The 14,287-nt window shown below is 49.2% G+C and overlaps 1 protein-coding gene and 3 non-coding genes across 4 annotated transcripts; all 4 read right to left on the bottom strand.

Annotated features, from left to right (window-relative positions):
• Positions 1–2,399: 2,399 nt before the first annotated feature.
• On the bottom strand, positions 2,400–3,476 carry LOC125944323 (uncharacterized). The gene has a single exon (XM_049664692.1). The coding sequence runs from the start codon at positions 3,474–3,476 to the stop codon at positions 2,400–2,402; it is 1,077 nt and encodes a 358-aa protein (XP_049520649.1).
• Positions 3,477–7,014: 3,538 nt separating this feature from the next.
• Trnak-cuu (transfer RNA lysine (anticodon CUU)) lies at positions 7,015–7,087 on the bottom strand. Its single transcript has one exon. It is a non-coding gene; the product is annotated as a tRNA-Lys (tRNA).
• Positions 7,088–7,242: 155 nt separating this feature from the next.
• On the bottom strand, positions 7,243–7,315 carry Trnak-cuu (transfer RNA lysine (anticodon CUU)). Its single transcript has one exon. It is a non-coding gene; the product is annotated as a tRNA-Lys (tRNA).
• A 152-nt stretch (positions 7,316–7,467) lies between these two features.
• On the bottom strand, positions 7,468–7,540 carry Trnak-cuu (transfer RNA lysine (anticodon CUU)). The gene has a single exon. It is a non-coding gene; the product is annotated as a tRNA-Lys (tRNA).
• Positions 7,541–14,287: the final 6,747 nt, after the last annotated feature.

Raw genomic sequence — 14,287 nt, 5'->3', positions numbered from 1 at the left:
AGCGGCGTGCAGCGTAAAACCACGTATGTTTACATCATGGATGACAGCCACACAAAAAGGTTCGAGGTATACGGCAAAAAGCAATGGAGACAAAGGACAGCCTTGTCGTACAGACGAGCGGACTGGCACCTTCGAACTAAGGCATTTATTAATTACAATCTGCGTTGAACACTCTTCATAAGCCATTTTAACGCCCTCTAAAATGATGTTCCCAACATTGCAGTGCTTCAATATAGAGAAAAGCACCTCATGTGACACCCGGTCGAAGGCCTTCGCAAGGTCGAGTTGCAACATCGCCACCCGACCCCCAATGTCATCACAACATTCTAGCACATTCCTTGCAATGTGGGTGTTGGTGAAAATTGTGCGGCCTTTAATGCCACACGTCTGGTGTGGCCCTACAAGCTCCTTAATCACGCTTTGGAATCGTCCAGCCAGTACTTTCATAAAGATTTTGTAATCTGTGTTGGTCAGACTTATCGGTCTGTATGAACCTACTAAAAGAAGCTTTTCCCGGTCATCGGTTTTAGGAATCAAGACTACGTGTGACATGCGAAAATGAGGGTGGCACTTTTTTAAATTCATACGCTTCTGAGAGTAGTCTGTGCAAGATACAGGAAAACTCTTGACTGAATGATTTGTAAAACTTGGCGCCTAGGCCATCTGGCCCTGGCGACTTTCCTGACGGCAACTCATCTATCGCCCTTTCAATCTCGGGTACACTTATTGGCGTTTCAAGGCTTTCTCTAACACCGTCTTCCAACCTTGGCATTTCGCTCATGAATTCGCTGTCGAAGCCTAGTCCAGAGCGAGCCCCATTGCCGTACAATTCCCGATAATGCTCAACGAAGGCTCTCTCGATTAAGGCAGCTTCTGACGTCACCTCGTTTTGAAAACGTATCTGCTTAATCTCGTTTCTTGACGCATGCCGCTTTTCATCGCTCATTGCCCGTTTGTTTGGCATCTCACCCATCCATAACCGTTCGCTCCGAGCACGTATAACTGCAGCTTTGTATCGCTCTGCGTCAATAACTTCCAGCTCATGTCTTACTTTCTTTACATTTTCCGCAACCTGATCATGAACCGTATTTTGTACGCTCAAAAGAAATTCTAGCTGTCTTTGCAGCTCTCTTTGTTTCTGCAGTTCTTCATGCTGGCGGCTGCTTCCTCTTTCGATCGCAATGAACTTAACTTGGACCTTAAATTCTTCCCATGCAGCCATAAAATTGTCATGCTTGTTTGTCATCAAGTCTAATATCTTTTCCTTTACTCTGCGCACAAATGGCTCATCATCAAGCAGCTTTTCGTTGAATTTCCACGTGTTCCAGTTGAATCGTGTTCTTTTAACTTTTGCCCCCATCACGAAGCTCACTAAGCTATGATCCGTGAACGATAGTGGTGTGACATTATAACTGTTACAAAGGGGGATCAAATCTAGTGAAACATACACTCTGTCCAGCCTTGCTCGGCTGTTTCCTTGAATGTGGTGTACTGCGGAATCGTACCGTCAGTGAAAATTTGACCCACATCTTCTAAGTTGTGGTCGTCAATTAGGGAGCTCAAATAGAGAGCGCTTTTGTCACGAACACGTTCCCCTCTGATTTCGATCTTCCGCAGTAACACACACAATTAAAATCACCAAGAAATATGATGTAGCGGTCACACTTTAGGTACTGCTCTATATACTCAAAATACAACACTCGGTCATTCACAATGTTCGGCGCATAAACGCATATGAGCCGCCACGACGCTCCAGAAAAGGAAAAATCGACAATGAGCATGCGGCCAGTTTGACATACAGTTACACGTTCTTCAATAATGCCAGCACTCTTCCGTATAAGCAAGCGCGCACCCGCCTGATGTACCATTAGCATGACATACGCACACATTGTAATGCGCCGTGAAAGGCGTCACCATGCGATCGGTCTGCTCTTGAGTTTCGACCTTAGTTTCTTGTAAGCGACAACATCGAGTTCCTTCTCCATACACAAGCGACTGAGTTGATACTGTCTCCTTCGCGCTCCGAGGCCACGAACATTTAAAGTGGCCACTCTCAATGCTGTCTCTAATTTCACCGCCATTAGTCTGTATAAGCAAGCCGATCGCAAGGTGCCGCTGGAGAACAAACCATTCCAACACTTTGTAAAAAACTTTCCAAAACAAATGCTCAACGAAAAGCCGCTCTAACCACACGCGTACCTTTACGGTGTACGCGTAGGCTAATTCTGAAGTGGCACCCATCTCTTGACGTCGCTAGTCCGGGCGCCCCAGTAGGCGCCAGGTCCTAGGTAGGCGGTTCTGCCGCCGTCCGTCTGTCCGGCGGGATGTTCGGTTTCGGGCGAATGGACGCCCGACGACTCGCCTGGGTTTTCTGCGGCGGTTCGTCTTTGGTCTCGTTGTCAAATTCCTCCTCTTGGCCGCTCGTTACGTCCCTTGCTCTCTTCGTAGCCGCACATGCTTGCACTCGTGTCTGCGACGTCCATCATTGCAGTTGCTGGCCCGTGCTCTGCTGTACTCGCCCCGGCAGAGGCGAGTTCTATGGCCGTTTCTTCTTTGCCTTTTCCGTCACTTGTCTGCACTGCAGCTTTCTGTTCAGTAGTTACTACAGTTGCCACCTTCGAGGCTATGTAAGCCTGCTCAGTGGGCGTCGCAAATGTGTCGGCCGGCAGAACTTGCGCACGGAAAGACTCATCCACGTCTGCTTCATCCATTAACAGGTCAGCCACGTCCTCCCGAAGCGCCGGTCCCGTTACGGACGCGTAGGTCTTAACACACTCCGTCTCATCATGGCCGTAGCGCCGGCAAACAGCACATCTCGGGACGCGACAGTCACGTCGAACATGACCGGTGTTTCGGCATTTCAGGCAAAGTGGTGCTCTGCCTGGTACAACAACTAAGGCCTGCTCACCAGCGACACGAAGTTGATGAGGCAGGTCTTCCACGGTCATACCCGTCTTCAAAACCAACGACACCGCACGCGTTGAGGATGCTTTATCTTGCACTCCGTGGACACGCCATTTCTCCCGGAAGACGTCCGTGACCTTCCCGTACGGTGAAAGGGCGGTGCGTATGTCCTCGTCCGTCACGTTGTGTAACATCCAATGCAGCTTCAGCCGCACGGCCTGGTTTGCTGGATCAACCACGATGCACCGATGTTCATTCACTTTTACTTCCTTGGCGCTTGCAAGCCTTTTGACACCTTCATCGCTCTTGAAAGTCACTGCCCAAACGTGGCTCATTTGATACGCCCCTAGGGCGATAACATCCGGCAGTAGGCCTAAGCTAGCCAGTGCGTCGCGGAAGTGCTCCACCCGATACGGCCTGGCACGCACATCAGCATGTAAAAACAATGTATTTAAAACAATCCGACCTGTAGGCAGTTGAGGCAGCAAAACTTGATAGTCCGGGTCTTCTGAGCCAAAATTCCTGATACCGCGGCCCTGCTGGGCCGCTGAAGCCGCTCCTATGGAGCTCATGTTCGACACGTCCGCTCGCTAGCACGGCAGAAAGCCGAATCAGGTGGTTCTTTTCTCGCTCGATAAGCTTCACGCAGATACAGTACGCTTTCCAAAAAATGATCTTTCGCAGGACGAATAACTAGCCTCTCGTGACGCACATCCATTCGTGTCTTCCAGACGCTGTGTAAACAAAGTGCCATAAACATATCACATGGCTTATCTGCGTTTTCAGTTGGCAAGAAGCGGATGCCGTACGGTGTAATCGGTAATTCTTCTTTCAACGTTCGTTGTAGGATGTCCCATAGGAAGACTGCATCTGAACAATCAAGAAACATATGCTCAATGGTTTCCGGTTGCCTGCATCTCAGGCAGTTCACGGACCATGGTACAAAGATCCCCCTTTCCCTCAGCCATGGCTTCACTGGAAGCGTTCCAGTGTGTAATTGAAAGAAAAACGTTTTTACGGATGACCGTACCGGCATCCGCTTCACTCTTTTCAGCACATTTCTTCCACTGGATTCAGAGTAGTACATTGAACGATAAACAGGCACTGGCAATGATACATCAAGTAAATCTTTGTACAGTCTTTTCCGCTTAACAGATGCAAGGTAATCCATTGAAAAGCGCGCATGTAAGAATTGAAAAGACAGCACGACTTCTCGCAGGAAGCCTCTGAGCCTAGGTCCTATTGTGTTATTTGACGACACAACAAATTGAGGTAGCGCGTTAGGCAAACGCGTTTGAAGGACTGCGCACAAAAACGGATCTTTTTGATCACGTAGAAACAAAAATCTGGACACGACTTGTCTTAAAAAAAGATGAACTAACCCTAGGCCCCCACTTTTCACCGTCCTGAACAAATTAGTGCGACTGGTACGCTCCCAGACAGAACCCCAAATAAAGATCGCAAACTGCCTGTGTATTCTTTGTATGCTGACTCTTGATGCGCATAGTGCTTGCATCACATACCAAATTTTGGCCACTAAGAATACATTACACACCGTTGCTCGGGTGAACATTGACAGATCTCGTCCACCGAACTTCGCCGTTTTTGCCTTCATTTCTTCCACCTCTCCTTGCCAATAATCTTTCGTGTCCTGGTGGTGTTGTAGAGGTACCCCTAAGTACTTGGTCGGCAAATTTGTCCACTGTATTTTTGCAAAAAATGGAGGTGTGTCCTCCCACTGTCCATACCATATCCCAGTCGACTTGCCCCAATTAATTACGCTTCCTGTCATTTTACAATATTTTGTCACAACATTCACAGCATTGCTTACACTTTGCGCGTCGTCGCAAAAAACAGCGACGTCATCCGCGTATGCCAGCAGTTTTACTTCACTGTAACCCACCCTAAAGCCTCTGATGTTGTTATCATCTATTATCTTTAGACACAATGGCTCAAGATATAGGGCAAACAGTAAAGGCGATAAACCACATCCCTGTCTCACGGAAGATCTGACTTGAATGCTGGTGCTGAGTGTTCTATTAACTATCACTTTTGTGGAGACGTCTGCATAGCACATTCTGATCCCTTCTGTTAAGATTGATCCCACATTCACGTGCTCCAAAACATCAAAAAGAATAGCGTGTGTCACCCTATCGAATGCTTTTTCTAAGTCCAATTGTAGCATGGCCACCCTACCAGAAAAGTCATCACAATGCTCAAGTACTGTTCTTGCTACGTGTATGTTAGTGGTAATTGACCTGCCCTTGATGCCACATGTTTGATGTGGCCCTATCAACCGTGTTATTATGCTTTGTAACATTCTGCCCAAAAGTTTTGTGTATACTTTATAATCTGTATTCGTTAGGCTGATTGGACGATAGGCTCTCACAGATAGGAGAGATGTGGAATCGGTGGATTTTGGTATCAGTACAATGTGGCTCTCGCGAAACGATGGCGGCAGTAACTGGTTTTCATAACCTTCTGTGAATACGTGGTAAAGGGCTGTAGCTATTTCTGTTTTGAAAAATTTATAGAATGCTCCACTCAATCCGTCAGGTCCTGGCGTTTTGCCAGGGCTCAAGTCATCTATAGCTTCCTCTATTTGTTTGATGCTAATTGGCAGTTCTAATCTTTTTCGGTCTTCCTCTTCCAGTCCCGGCAAAAGGTGTAAGAATTCACGATCGAAACCTTGTTCACATTGCGGTTCCTGTCCTAAAAGTTCGTCGTAATATTCTACAAAGGCGCGTTGGACGGTTTCTTTGTCACGTACTACTACATTTCGGTATGTTATCGCATTTATCTCTTTTCTCGAGGCATAACTCTTTTCATCCGAAAGCGAGCGCTTTGTAGGTTGTTCCCCGCACCATAAACGTTCTGCGCGTGCGCGTATAATTGCACCACGATATTTTTCCTTATCGACAAGTTCCAACTGTGCTTTTGTTTGTTTTATTTCTTTTGCGAAACACCCCGGATGGTTGCTCTCGATGCTTAAATAAAAGTTGAGCTCAGTTTGTAGTTCCATTTCTTTTCTTTTTTCCTGGTGATGTAAAACACTGGATCTTTCTATTGCTGTTAGCTTCGTTTCTTGCTTAAAACACTCCCACTTTTCCGTGTAGTCTTTTTGATCACCCGATAACAATTCTTTGAGGCTATCTTGAATTTTTTTTACAAAGGTTTCGTCCTGCAGCAGTTTTTCATTGAATTTCCATAGTCCCCAGTTGAAACTTGACGGCTTTTTTGGACCAAGTGAAAAAAGGACCAAGCTGTGGTCGCTAAAATAAACATGCTTGATTTCATAATCACTGCACAATGGTATCGCTTCCGCAGAAACATAAACACGATCCAGTCTTGCGTGGCTGTCCCCTTGAAAATGAGTGAACTGAGGTGCATCATTATTGGCTAAAACGTCGCCTACATCCTCTAAATTATATTCTTCCGCCAGTGCTGCTAAATGTAGCGCACTTACATCAAGACCAGGTTGCTTACGGGCTCTGTCTTCCACTTTGCACACACAGTTGAAGTCTCCCATCATGACTATGGTTCTCTCACATTTCAAGTGACATTCCACGCTTTCAAAAAACGCCCTGCGCTCGGCTGTTCTATTTGGCGCGTAAATGCAGATAACACGCCACTTCAGAGTACAAAACAAAAAATCACACACTATAATGCGCCCGCTATCATCACTAAATACATTTTCAACACATATACCAATATTATTCCGGAGAAAGAGCGCACAGCCCCCAGCTCTTCCGACAGAATGGGAAACACACACATAATATCTAGTCATGAAAGGTTGCACTAGGCGGTCCGTCCCTTCCTCAGTTTCAATCTTTGTTTCCTGAACCGCAATAATGTCGAGATTCTTTTCGATGAACAAGCGGCTTAAGCTGACATTGTTTCCTCCTTGCCGTAAGACCCCGCACGTTAATCGTGCCGGACTGAGCCGGCTTAGCCGGGCTCTGCCTTCGTTCGCTCCTACACAGATTTACATGACCACGTTAGCGGCGCAACAGTGAAACATTTTTTTTCGCGGATCTAAAATACAAAAGAATTGCTTCAACAAATGCCACCCTTATCAGTGCAAAACAATTATGAAGTAGCAAAAGCATCCGCCCAACGTGGGCCTCGAACCCACGACCCTGAGATTAAGAGTCTCATGCTCTACCGACTGAGCTAGCCGGGCTCTGCCTTCGTTCGCTCCTACACACATTTACATGATCACGTTAGCGGCGCAACAGTGAAACATTTTTTTTTTTCGCGGATCTAAAATACAAAAGAATTGCTTCAACAAATGCCACCCTTATCAGTGCAAAACAATTATGAAGTAGCAAAATCATCCGCCCAACGTGGGGCTCGAACCCACGACCCCGAGATTAAGAGTCTCATGCTCTACCGACTGAGCTAGCCGCGCTCTGCCTTCGTTCGCTCCTACACACATTTACATGATCACGTTAGCGGCGCAACAGTGAACCATTTTTTTTCGCGGATCTAAAATACAAAAGAATTGCTTCAACAAATACCACCCTTATCAGTGCAAAACAATTATGAAGTAGCAAAAGCATCCGCCCAACGTGGGGCTCGAACCCACGACCCTGAGATTAAGAGTCTCATGCTCTAGCGACTGAGCTAGCCGGGCTTTTTTTTTTCTTTTTTTTATTGCCGGTCTTTGACAATGCACAAAGTATAGAAACAGACATCACAAAAAGAACACCTACAGAACATACTGAAAAACATGAAAGCCATCCGCCCAACATGGACTGGCGTTGTCAAACTAAAATTCTTTTAAAGCTGTCAGAGGTTCTATCCTCGACAGCCAATCGGGTACACAATCTTGCATTTTCTTAATTTCAATGAAACGAGACATACTTTCTCGAAAATAAATACGAGCAGGCCTAGCATCTGGGTCGCAATGGTACCCAGCCATTCGTGCCCGCCATAAACAGTGGAGGCCATTGAGCATAATTAGGTCGTATGGAACCCCGTCCTCATTATCAATCGGTAAGTACCTGATCCCATGCGGATACAACGAAAACTCCTTCTTGATTGTCCGTTTTAGGACGTCCCAGAAGTACACCCCTTCCCAGCAATGCAAAAACACATGATCTACAGTTTCAGGTTGCTTGCAAATCAAGCAGTGTGGGCCCCATGGTACAAGGAAGCCGCGTTCTTCCATGAATGTCTTCACTGACAGTGTTCCTGTGTAGCCTAAAGAAGAATCTTTGGCCCCAGTAGGCACCTCCATTCGTTTCACCCGTTTAAGGACATCCTGTCCTGGTCCTCCACTGTATATCGCTCTGTACAATGGCACTGGAAATATAATATCGCATACATCTTTATATAATGTCTTTCTTTTCACGGCAGATAAATACTCGAAAGAAAAACGCACAGAAAGAAAGCGCACACTGTCGACTACTTCTTTAAGATAGCCGCGAATCGTTCCTGGCATACTATTGGTACTATGACAAAGAAGTCTGGCACGGCTGTGGACGACACGAAGGACGCCGACAGGAAGACACAACTGCGTAGGCTTAGCCAGGCGCACCAGGAACAGCGTCGAGCCCGAGCCCCACTTCAGAAGCGCTGGCAATCCGGCTGCGGAGCTCTGCACGGCGTACTTCTTCTTCCTTACATCTTCCCCCCTCGCTGAAGACGGAGCCGCACAGAAGGCCTAAGGCGTCGTAAGGACGAAGGGCTCGTGATACGGCTTGAGCCGATCGACATGGACAGTTTCGCGGCTTCGGCGACGCAGGTCCGTAGGGGGCGTCAGAGGTTCGATGACGTAGTTCACCGGAGAAGTTTGCTGTAGAACCCGGTAGGGTCCATGGTATCGTGATACAAACTTGGAGGAGACACCTGGTGTCGAAGTAGGAGGCACCCACAACCAAACGAGAGCGTCAGGCGAAAACTGGTTGTGGGGGCGCCCGTCGTCATGACGAAATTTCTGTAGCGCTTGTTCTTGCGTTGTTAGAGAGCGAGCTAGTTGCCGACATTCTTCTGCATACCGGGCGGCTTCGGAAACCGGTGTACCCTCTGATAAGTCGGGACGGTAAGGAAGAATACTGTCAATCCGAAATGACGGTTCTCGGCCGTATAGAAGAAAGAAGGGAGAAAAGCCCGTCGTTGCCTGGGGTGCCGTATGTAGGCGTACGTGACATAGGGAAGGATGAGGTCCCAGTTTGTGTGGTTGGAGGCGACATACATCGAAAGCATGTCGCCAAGAGTTCGGTTAAACCGCTCTGTCAATTCATTTGTTTGCGGGTGATATGCGGTGGTACAGCGATGAATAATGCGGCATTCAGTGAGAAGTTCTTCAATGACATCGGCGAGAAAGCCGCGACCTCGGTCGCTCAGGAGTTCGCGGGGGGCGCCGCGACGGAGAACGAAGCGTTGAAGCAGGAAGGAGGCAACGTCACGAGCTGTCGCGGCTGGTAGAGCGGCCGTTTCTGCATACCTCGTGAGGTGATCTATGGCTACAATGACCAGCGATTGCCAGCAGCTGTGTATGGCAGAGGCCCGTATAGGTCTATTCCAACGCGGTCAAAGGGTCGCGAAGGGCACGGTAAAGGTTGCATTGGTCCAGAAGAGCGGCAAGGATCAGGCTTGCGGCGTTGACATTCTGTGCAAGAGCGAATGTACTTTTGCACAAATGTGTACATACCGCGCCAATAAAACCTATGACGTAGTCTGGTGTAGGTCTTGAAGAGACCAGCGTGTGCACACTGAGGGTCGGCGTGGAAAGCGGCGCATACATCAGTGCGGAGCTGCCGGGGTATGACAAGCAGCCATTTGCGGCCGTCGGAACTGTAGTTACGGCGATAGACGATTCCGTCGCGGATGGCGAAGTGCGAAGCTTGTCGGCGGAGCGCTCGGGATGGTGGGCGTGCAGGTGAATCAGAGATGTAATCTATCAAAGATGAAATCCAGGAGTCCTTGCGTTGCTCCAAAGCCATGTCGACAGAAGCGAATGGGGGAACTGGGTCGTCTAGGACGGAGACACTGACAATTTCGGCGTGGACAGGCGAGCGCGAAAGAGCATCGGCATCGGCGTGCTTCTTGCCGGAGCGGTAGACAACACGGATGGTCGCTGCCGTAGCGGTGAGTGAGCACCAGTGTCAATCCGGTGACATACAGTCGTCGTTCGACCCAGGGAAGTGCTATGGCTGTCAAAAGCAGGGCGAAATTTCTCGAGGAGACGGAGAAGGTCATGGCGTTGCTCCAAGCGATGAAGGTGAGTAGGAAAATCTGGTGCAAACACTACGACATCATCCAAATAACACAAGCACGTGTTCCATTTGAGGCCTCGAAGAATAGTATCCATCATCCGCTCAAAAGTGGCGGGTGCGTTTCAAAGGCCGAATGGCATCACACGAAATTCGTATAAGCCATCTGGTGTGATGAAAGCAGTTTTAGGCTTATCGTCTGCAGCCATAGGCACTTGCCAATAACCAGAGCGTAGATCGAGGGAGGAAAAGAACTCTGCGCCTTGTAAGCAGTCTAAGGCGTCATCGATCCGCGGCAATGGATAAACATCCTTTCGGGTTATTTTGTTTAGGCGACGGTAATCCACACAAAAGTGGGTCCAACCATCCATATTTTTAACTAACAACTGACAATGCCCATGGACTGTCGGACGGTTCAATGACACCACGCTTCAGAATTTCACCTACTTGCTCATCAATGACGCGTCGTTCTGTCGACGATACGCGGTATGGTCGCTGCCATAGCGGTGAGTGAGCACCAGTGTCAATCCGGTGACATACAGTCGTCGTTCGACCCAGGGAAGTGCTATGGCTGTCAAAAGCAGGGCGAAATTTCTCGAGGAGACGGAGAAGGTCATGGCGTTGCTTGGGGTTTAAGGCGCTGTCGATGACGTGGCTGAAAACGTCTTCAGGCGATGTGGCAGGTGCGGGACTACTGGAGAGGGTGTTGACCTCGGACGATCCAAGAAGTTCCAACGTGGTAATGGTGTCGTAAGGCTCCACAGTGCCGAGAGATTCACCGCGAAGCAACGTAATCGGGAATGGGAAGTGGTTGTATACAGGAAGGTGAGTCGCGCCTGCTTGAAGGCCAAGCAGCGCGGTTGGCAGTGGTGAGATGTGGCGATGAACGAAAGCAGTGGAAGGTGTGAAGAGTACGGTAGAGTCACAGGCAACGGAACAGGACACAGGTGCCAGAACGGATGCGTGCGGAGGTATCTGGAGGTCGTCAGTGAGGGACAACTTGGTGTGGGAAAGCGAAACGTCGTCAGATATGGCATTTCCAAGCCAAGAGAAGGCGACTTCTGCACGGGAGCAATCAATAACGGCTTGGTGACGGGAGAGAAAATCCCAACCTAAAATAATATCGTGGGAACAGTGGGGAAGAACGACGAACTCGACGAAGTAGAGCACTCCTTGAATTTCAAGTCTGGCGGTGCACGCAGCCACTGGCTGGACGTGCTGTGCTGTGGCCGTGCGGAGTAATGGACCGAAGAAAGGCGTCGTGACTTTTCGTATTGAGCGGCATAGTTTTTCGGCAATCACAGATATGGCGGCACCTGTGTCAATGAGGGCAAGCACAGAGACACCTTCAACAGCGACATCAATAACGTTGGGCGGCGAAAGAAGAGGGCTTGAGCGTTGCGACGATGACGCAGTTCTTGCCTCGGGAACTGCGCCACTTAGTTTTCCGTGTCAGCGGTAGAGGGACGTCGACGCATCGGGGAAAGCGAGCGACGACGAGGAGAAGGAGAACGGCGGTCAGAAACTGGGCGATGGCTTGGGCGGGGAAGGGGTAAATCGCGGTCTGGAGCGTAAGACAATGGATGGTCGTACGCTGCTGTGCGTGGGTCGTCACGTGGATGAAGTGGACGGCGGCGGCACAGGCGTGCAACGTGTCCGGCAACACCACACGAATAGCAGATGGGCCGATTGTCCGCTGTGCGCCAAGGATTTACTCGATGCACCGGAGGTCGTGAGGGCGTGGAGGTAAAAACAGGGCTAGGCATCGGAGGCGGAGCCCGGAACGTCGGTGGGCGTGGTCGTGCGACGGCGTCGGCGTAAGCCAATGGGGTGGTGAGTTGAGGCGCCCGCTCCAGAGGAAGAACCTCGGACACTTGTTCTTAAAACGTGTCGTAGGGTCGGACTAAGGGACGAACTTGACTCCGGTGGGTTGTTGGAGATAAGGCAGAGCTGGCGAGCAACTTCTTCCCGGACGAATGCCTTGATCTGCGAGAGGAGGGTGGAATCTGGAAAAGGGGAGGTCAAGCCGGACAACGATTCCTGATGGGATTAGGGCGGCGGGTGAGGAGGCGTTGACGGCGTAGCTCGCCATAGCTTTGGCATAGTTCAATGACTTGGGCAACCGTAGAGGGGTTCTTTGAAATCAGCATTTGAAACGCGTCCTCGTCGATGCCCTTCAGTATTTGTTTGATTTTATTGCCCTCAGGCACGGATGCATCGACGCGTTTGCAGAGATCGATGACATCTTCAAAGTAGCTGGTAAAGGTCTCACCAGGCTGCTGAGCGCGCGACTGCAGACGCTGTTCGGCACGAAGCTTTTGAACAGCAGGACGGCCGAAGACCTCGCTGAACTTCGTCTTGAACACGGTCCAGCTTGAGACATCGCTTTCGTGGTTTCGAAACCACAAGTGGGCAATTCCGGTGAGGTAAAATGGGACGGTGGTCTATTTAGTGATGTCATCCCATTTGTTGTTGCGACTCACGCGTTCGTATGATAACAGCCAGTCATCAACGTCGTGGTCATCACTGCCGCTAAAGATGGGAGGGTCCCGCTGACGGAGTGTGCCGGGGCATACGGAGGACTGGGGAGCAGCTGGTGGTAAGCTCGTGGCGCTTGCGGAGGTCATGGTAGCAGGGAGAATCCGGCTGCGCAATTCCAGGATGACAGAAGACCCAGCAAACCTCCACCAAATATGACAAAGAAGTCTGGCACGGCTGTGGACGACACGAAGGACGCCGACAGGAAGACACAACTGCGTAGGCTTAGCCAGGCGCACCAGGAACAGCGTCGAGCCCGAGCCCCACTTCAGTAGCGCTGGCAATCCGGCTGCGGAGCTCTGCACGGCGTACTTCTTTTTCCTTACAGTACTAACAATGAGCGCCGGCAGCGCAGCTCTTAATCTGAGCTGTAATACCGTACGCAGAAAAGGATCATGCAAATCTCGAAAAAACGAAAATCTATTGACAAGCTGTACAAAAAGATTCGCCAAGCCCAGGCCACCTTCCTTCACCCGCCTGAACAGATTTGTTCGGCTACATCTTTCCCAGTTAGAGTCCCAGATAAAAACGGCGAACACTCTGTGCATTCTTTGCACATTTACCCTTGAACAAATCAACGTCTGCATGACGTACCACAACTTCGTAATGAAAAACAAATTACATACAGTTGCCCTTGCGAAAATGGACAGGTTGATGCCTTTCCACCTGTCTGCTTTTTCTCTTGTTTCTTTTATTTGGTTCGTCCAGTATTCCTCGCTCTGTTTGTAGCTATCCAAGGGAACACCGAGATACTTGGTAGGGGTTTTCACCCAGCTCACATTCGCAAAGTTGTCCGGGGCCGAGGACCACTCTCCGTGCCACAAACCGAAGGACTTACCCCAGTTCACTTTACTGCCCGTTACATCACAAAACTGTTTCACCATGCGTATTGTTTCCGTTACGCTTTCTTTGTTTGTACAACACACGGCGATATCATCGGCATATGCTAGGAGCTTGACTTCTGTGGCTTCCAAGCTATAACCGCGTATTTGATCGTTCTCAGTTATCGCCAAACACATCGTTTCAATGTAAACTGCAAACAAAAGAGGACTGAGGGGGCAGCCTTGACGCACAGAACGCATGACGTTAATGGGGGCCCCCAATGATTTATTCACAATTAAGCGTGTTGTGCAGTTCTGATACGCCAATGCCACTCCCTCAGTGATGATGGCACCTACATTAACGTGATCCAGAATGGCAAACAAAATATCATGCGACACACAGTCAAACGCTTTCTCTAGGTCAAGCTGGAGCACTGCGACGCCATCGTAAGTGAGGTCACAGCACTCGAGCACGCACCGCATCGTGTGAATATTCGGAAAAATTGACCTCCCTTTGATCCCACACGTTTGGTGGTCTGCGACGATTTCTTTGATGACGCTTTGAAGTCTGGCTGCCAAAACCTTCATGAAAATCTTATAGTCGACATTGGTTAAAGATATCGACCTATAAGATGTCACGAGCCTTAGTTTCTCCGCTTTGTCACTCTTAGGTATCAAGATGGTATGCGCTTTACCAAAAGAAGGCGGCAAAGCTTTGTTCACATACGCGTCGGTAAACAGGCCTGTTAGCAGGGGCGAAAGTTCTTTCTTGAAGGCTTTATAAAAACACGCGCTCAGACCGTC

The sequence above is a fragment of the Dermacentor silvarum genome, chromosome 3 (genome assembly GCF_013339745.2).
Source record: "Dermacentor silvarum isolate Dsil-2018 chromosome 3, BIME_Dsil_1.4, whole genome shotgun sequence".
In the NCBI taxonomy this organism is placed as follows: domain Eukaryota; kingdom Metazoa; phylum Arthropoda; class Arachnida; order Ixodida; family Ixodidae; genus Dermacentor; species Dermacentor silvarum.
This window is presented reverse-complemented; position numbering and strand designations above follow the sequence as displayed.

Bases quoted from the DNA above. Each gene is read 5' to 3' on its own strand.
- LOC125944323 (XM_049664692.1), bottom strand. From the start codon at position 3,476: ATGAGCTCCATAGGAGCGGCTTCAGCGGCCCAGCAGGGCCGCGGTATC.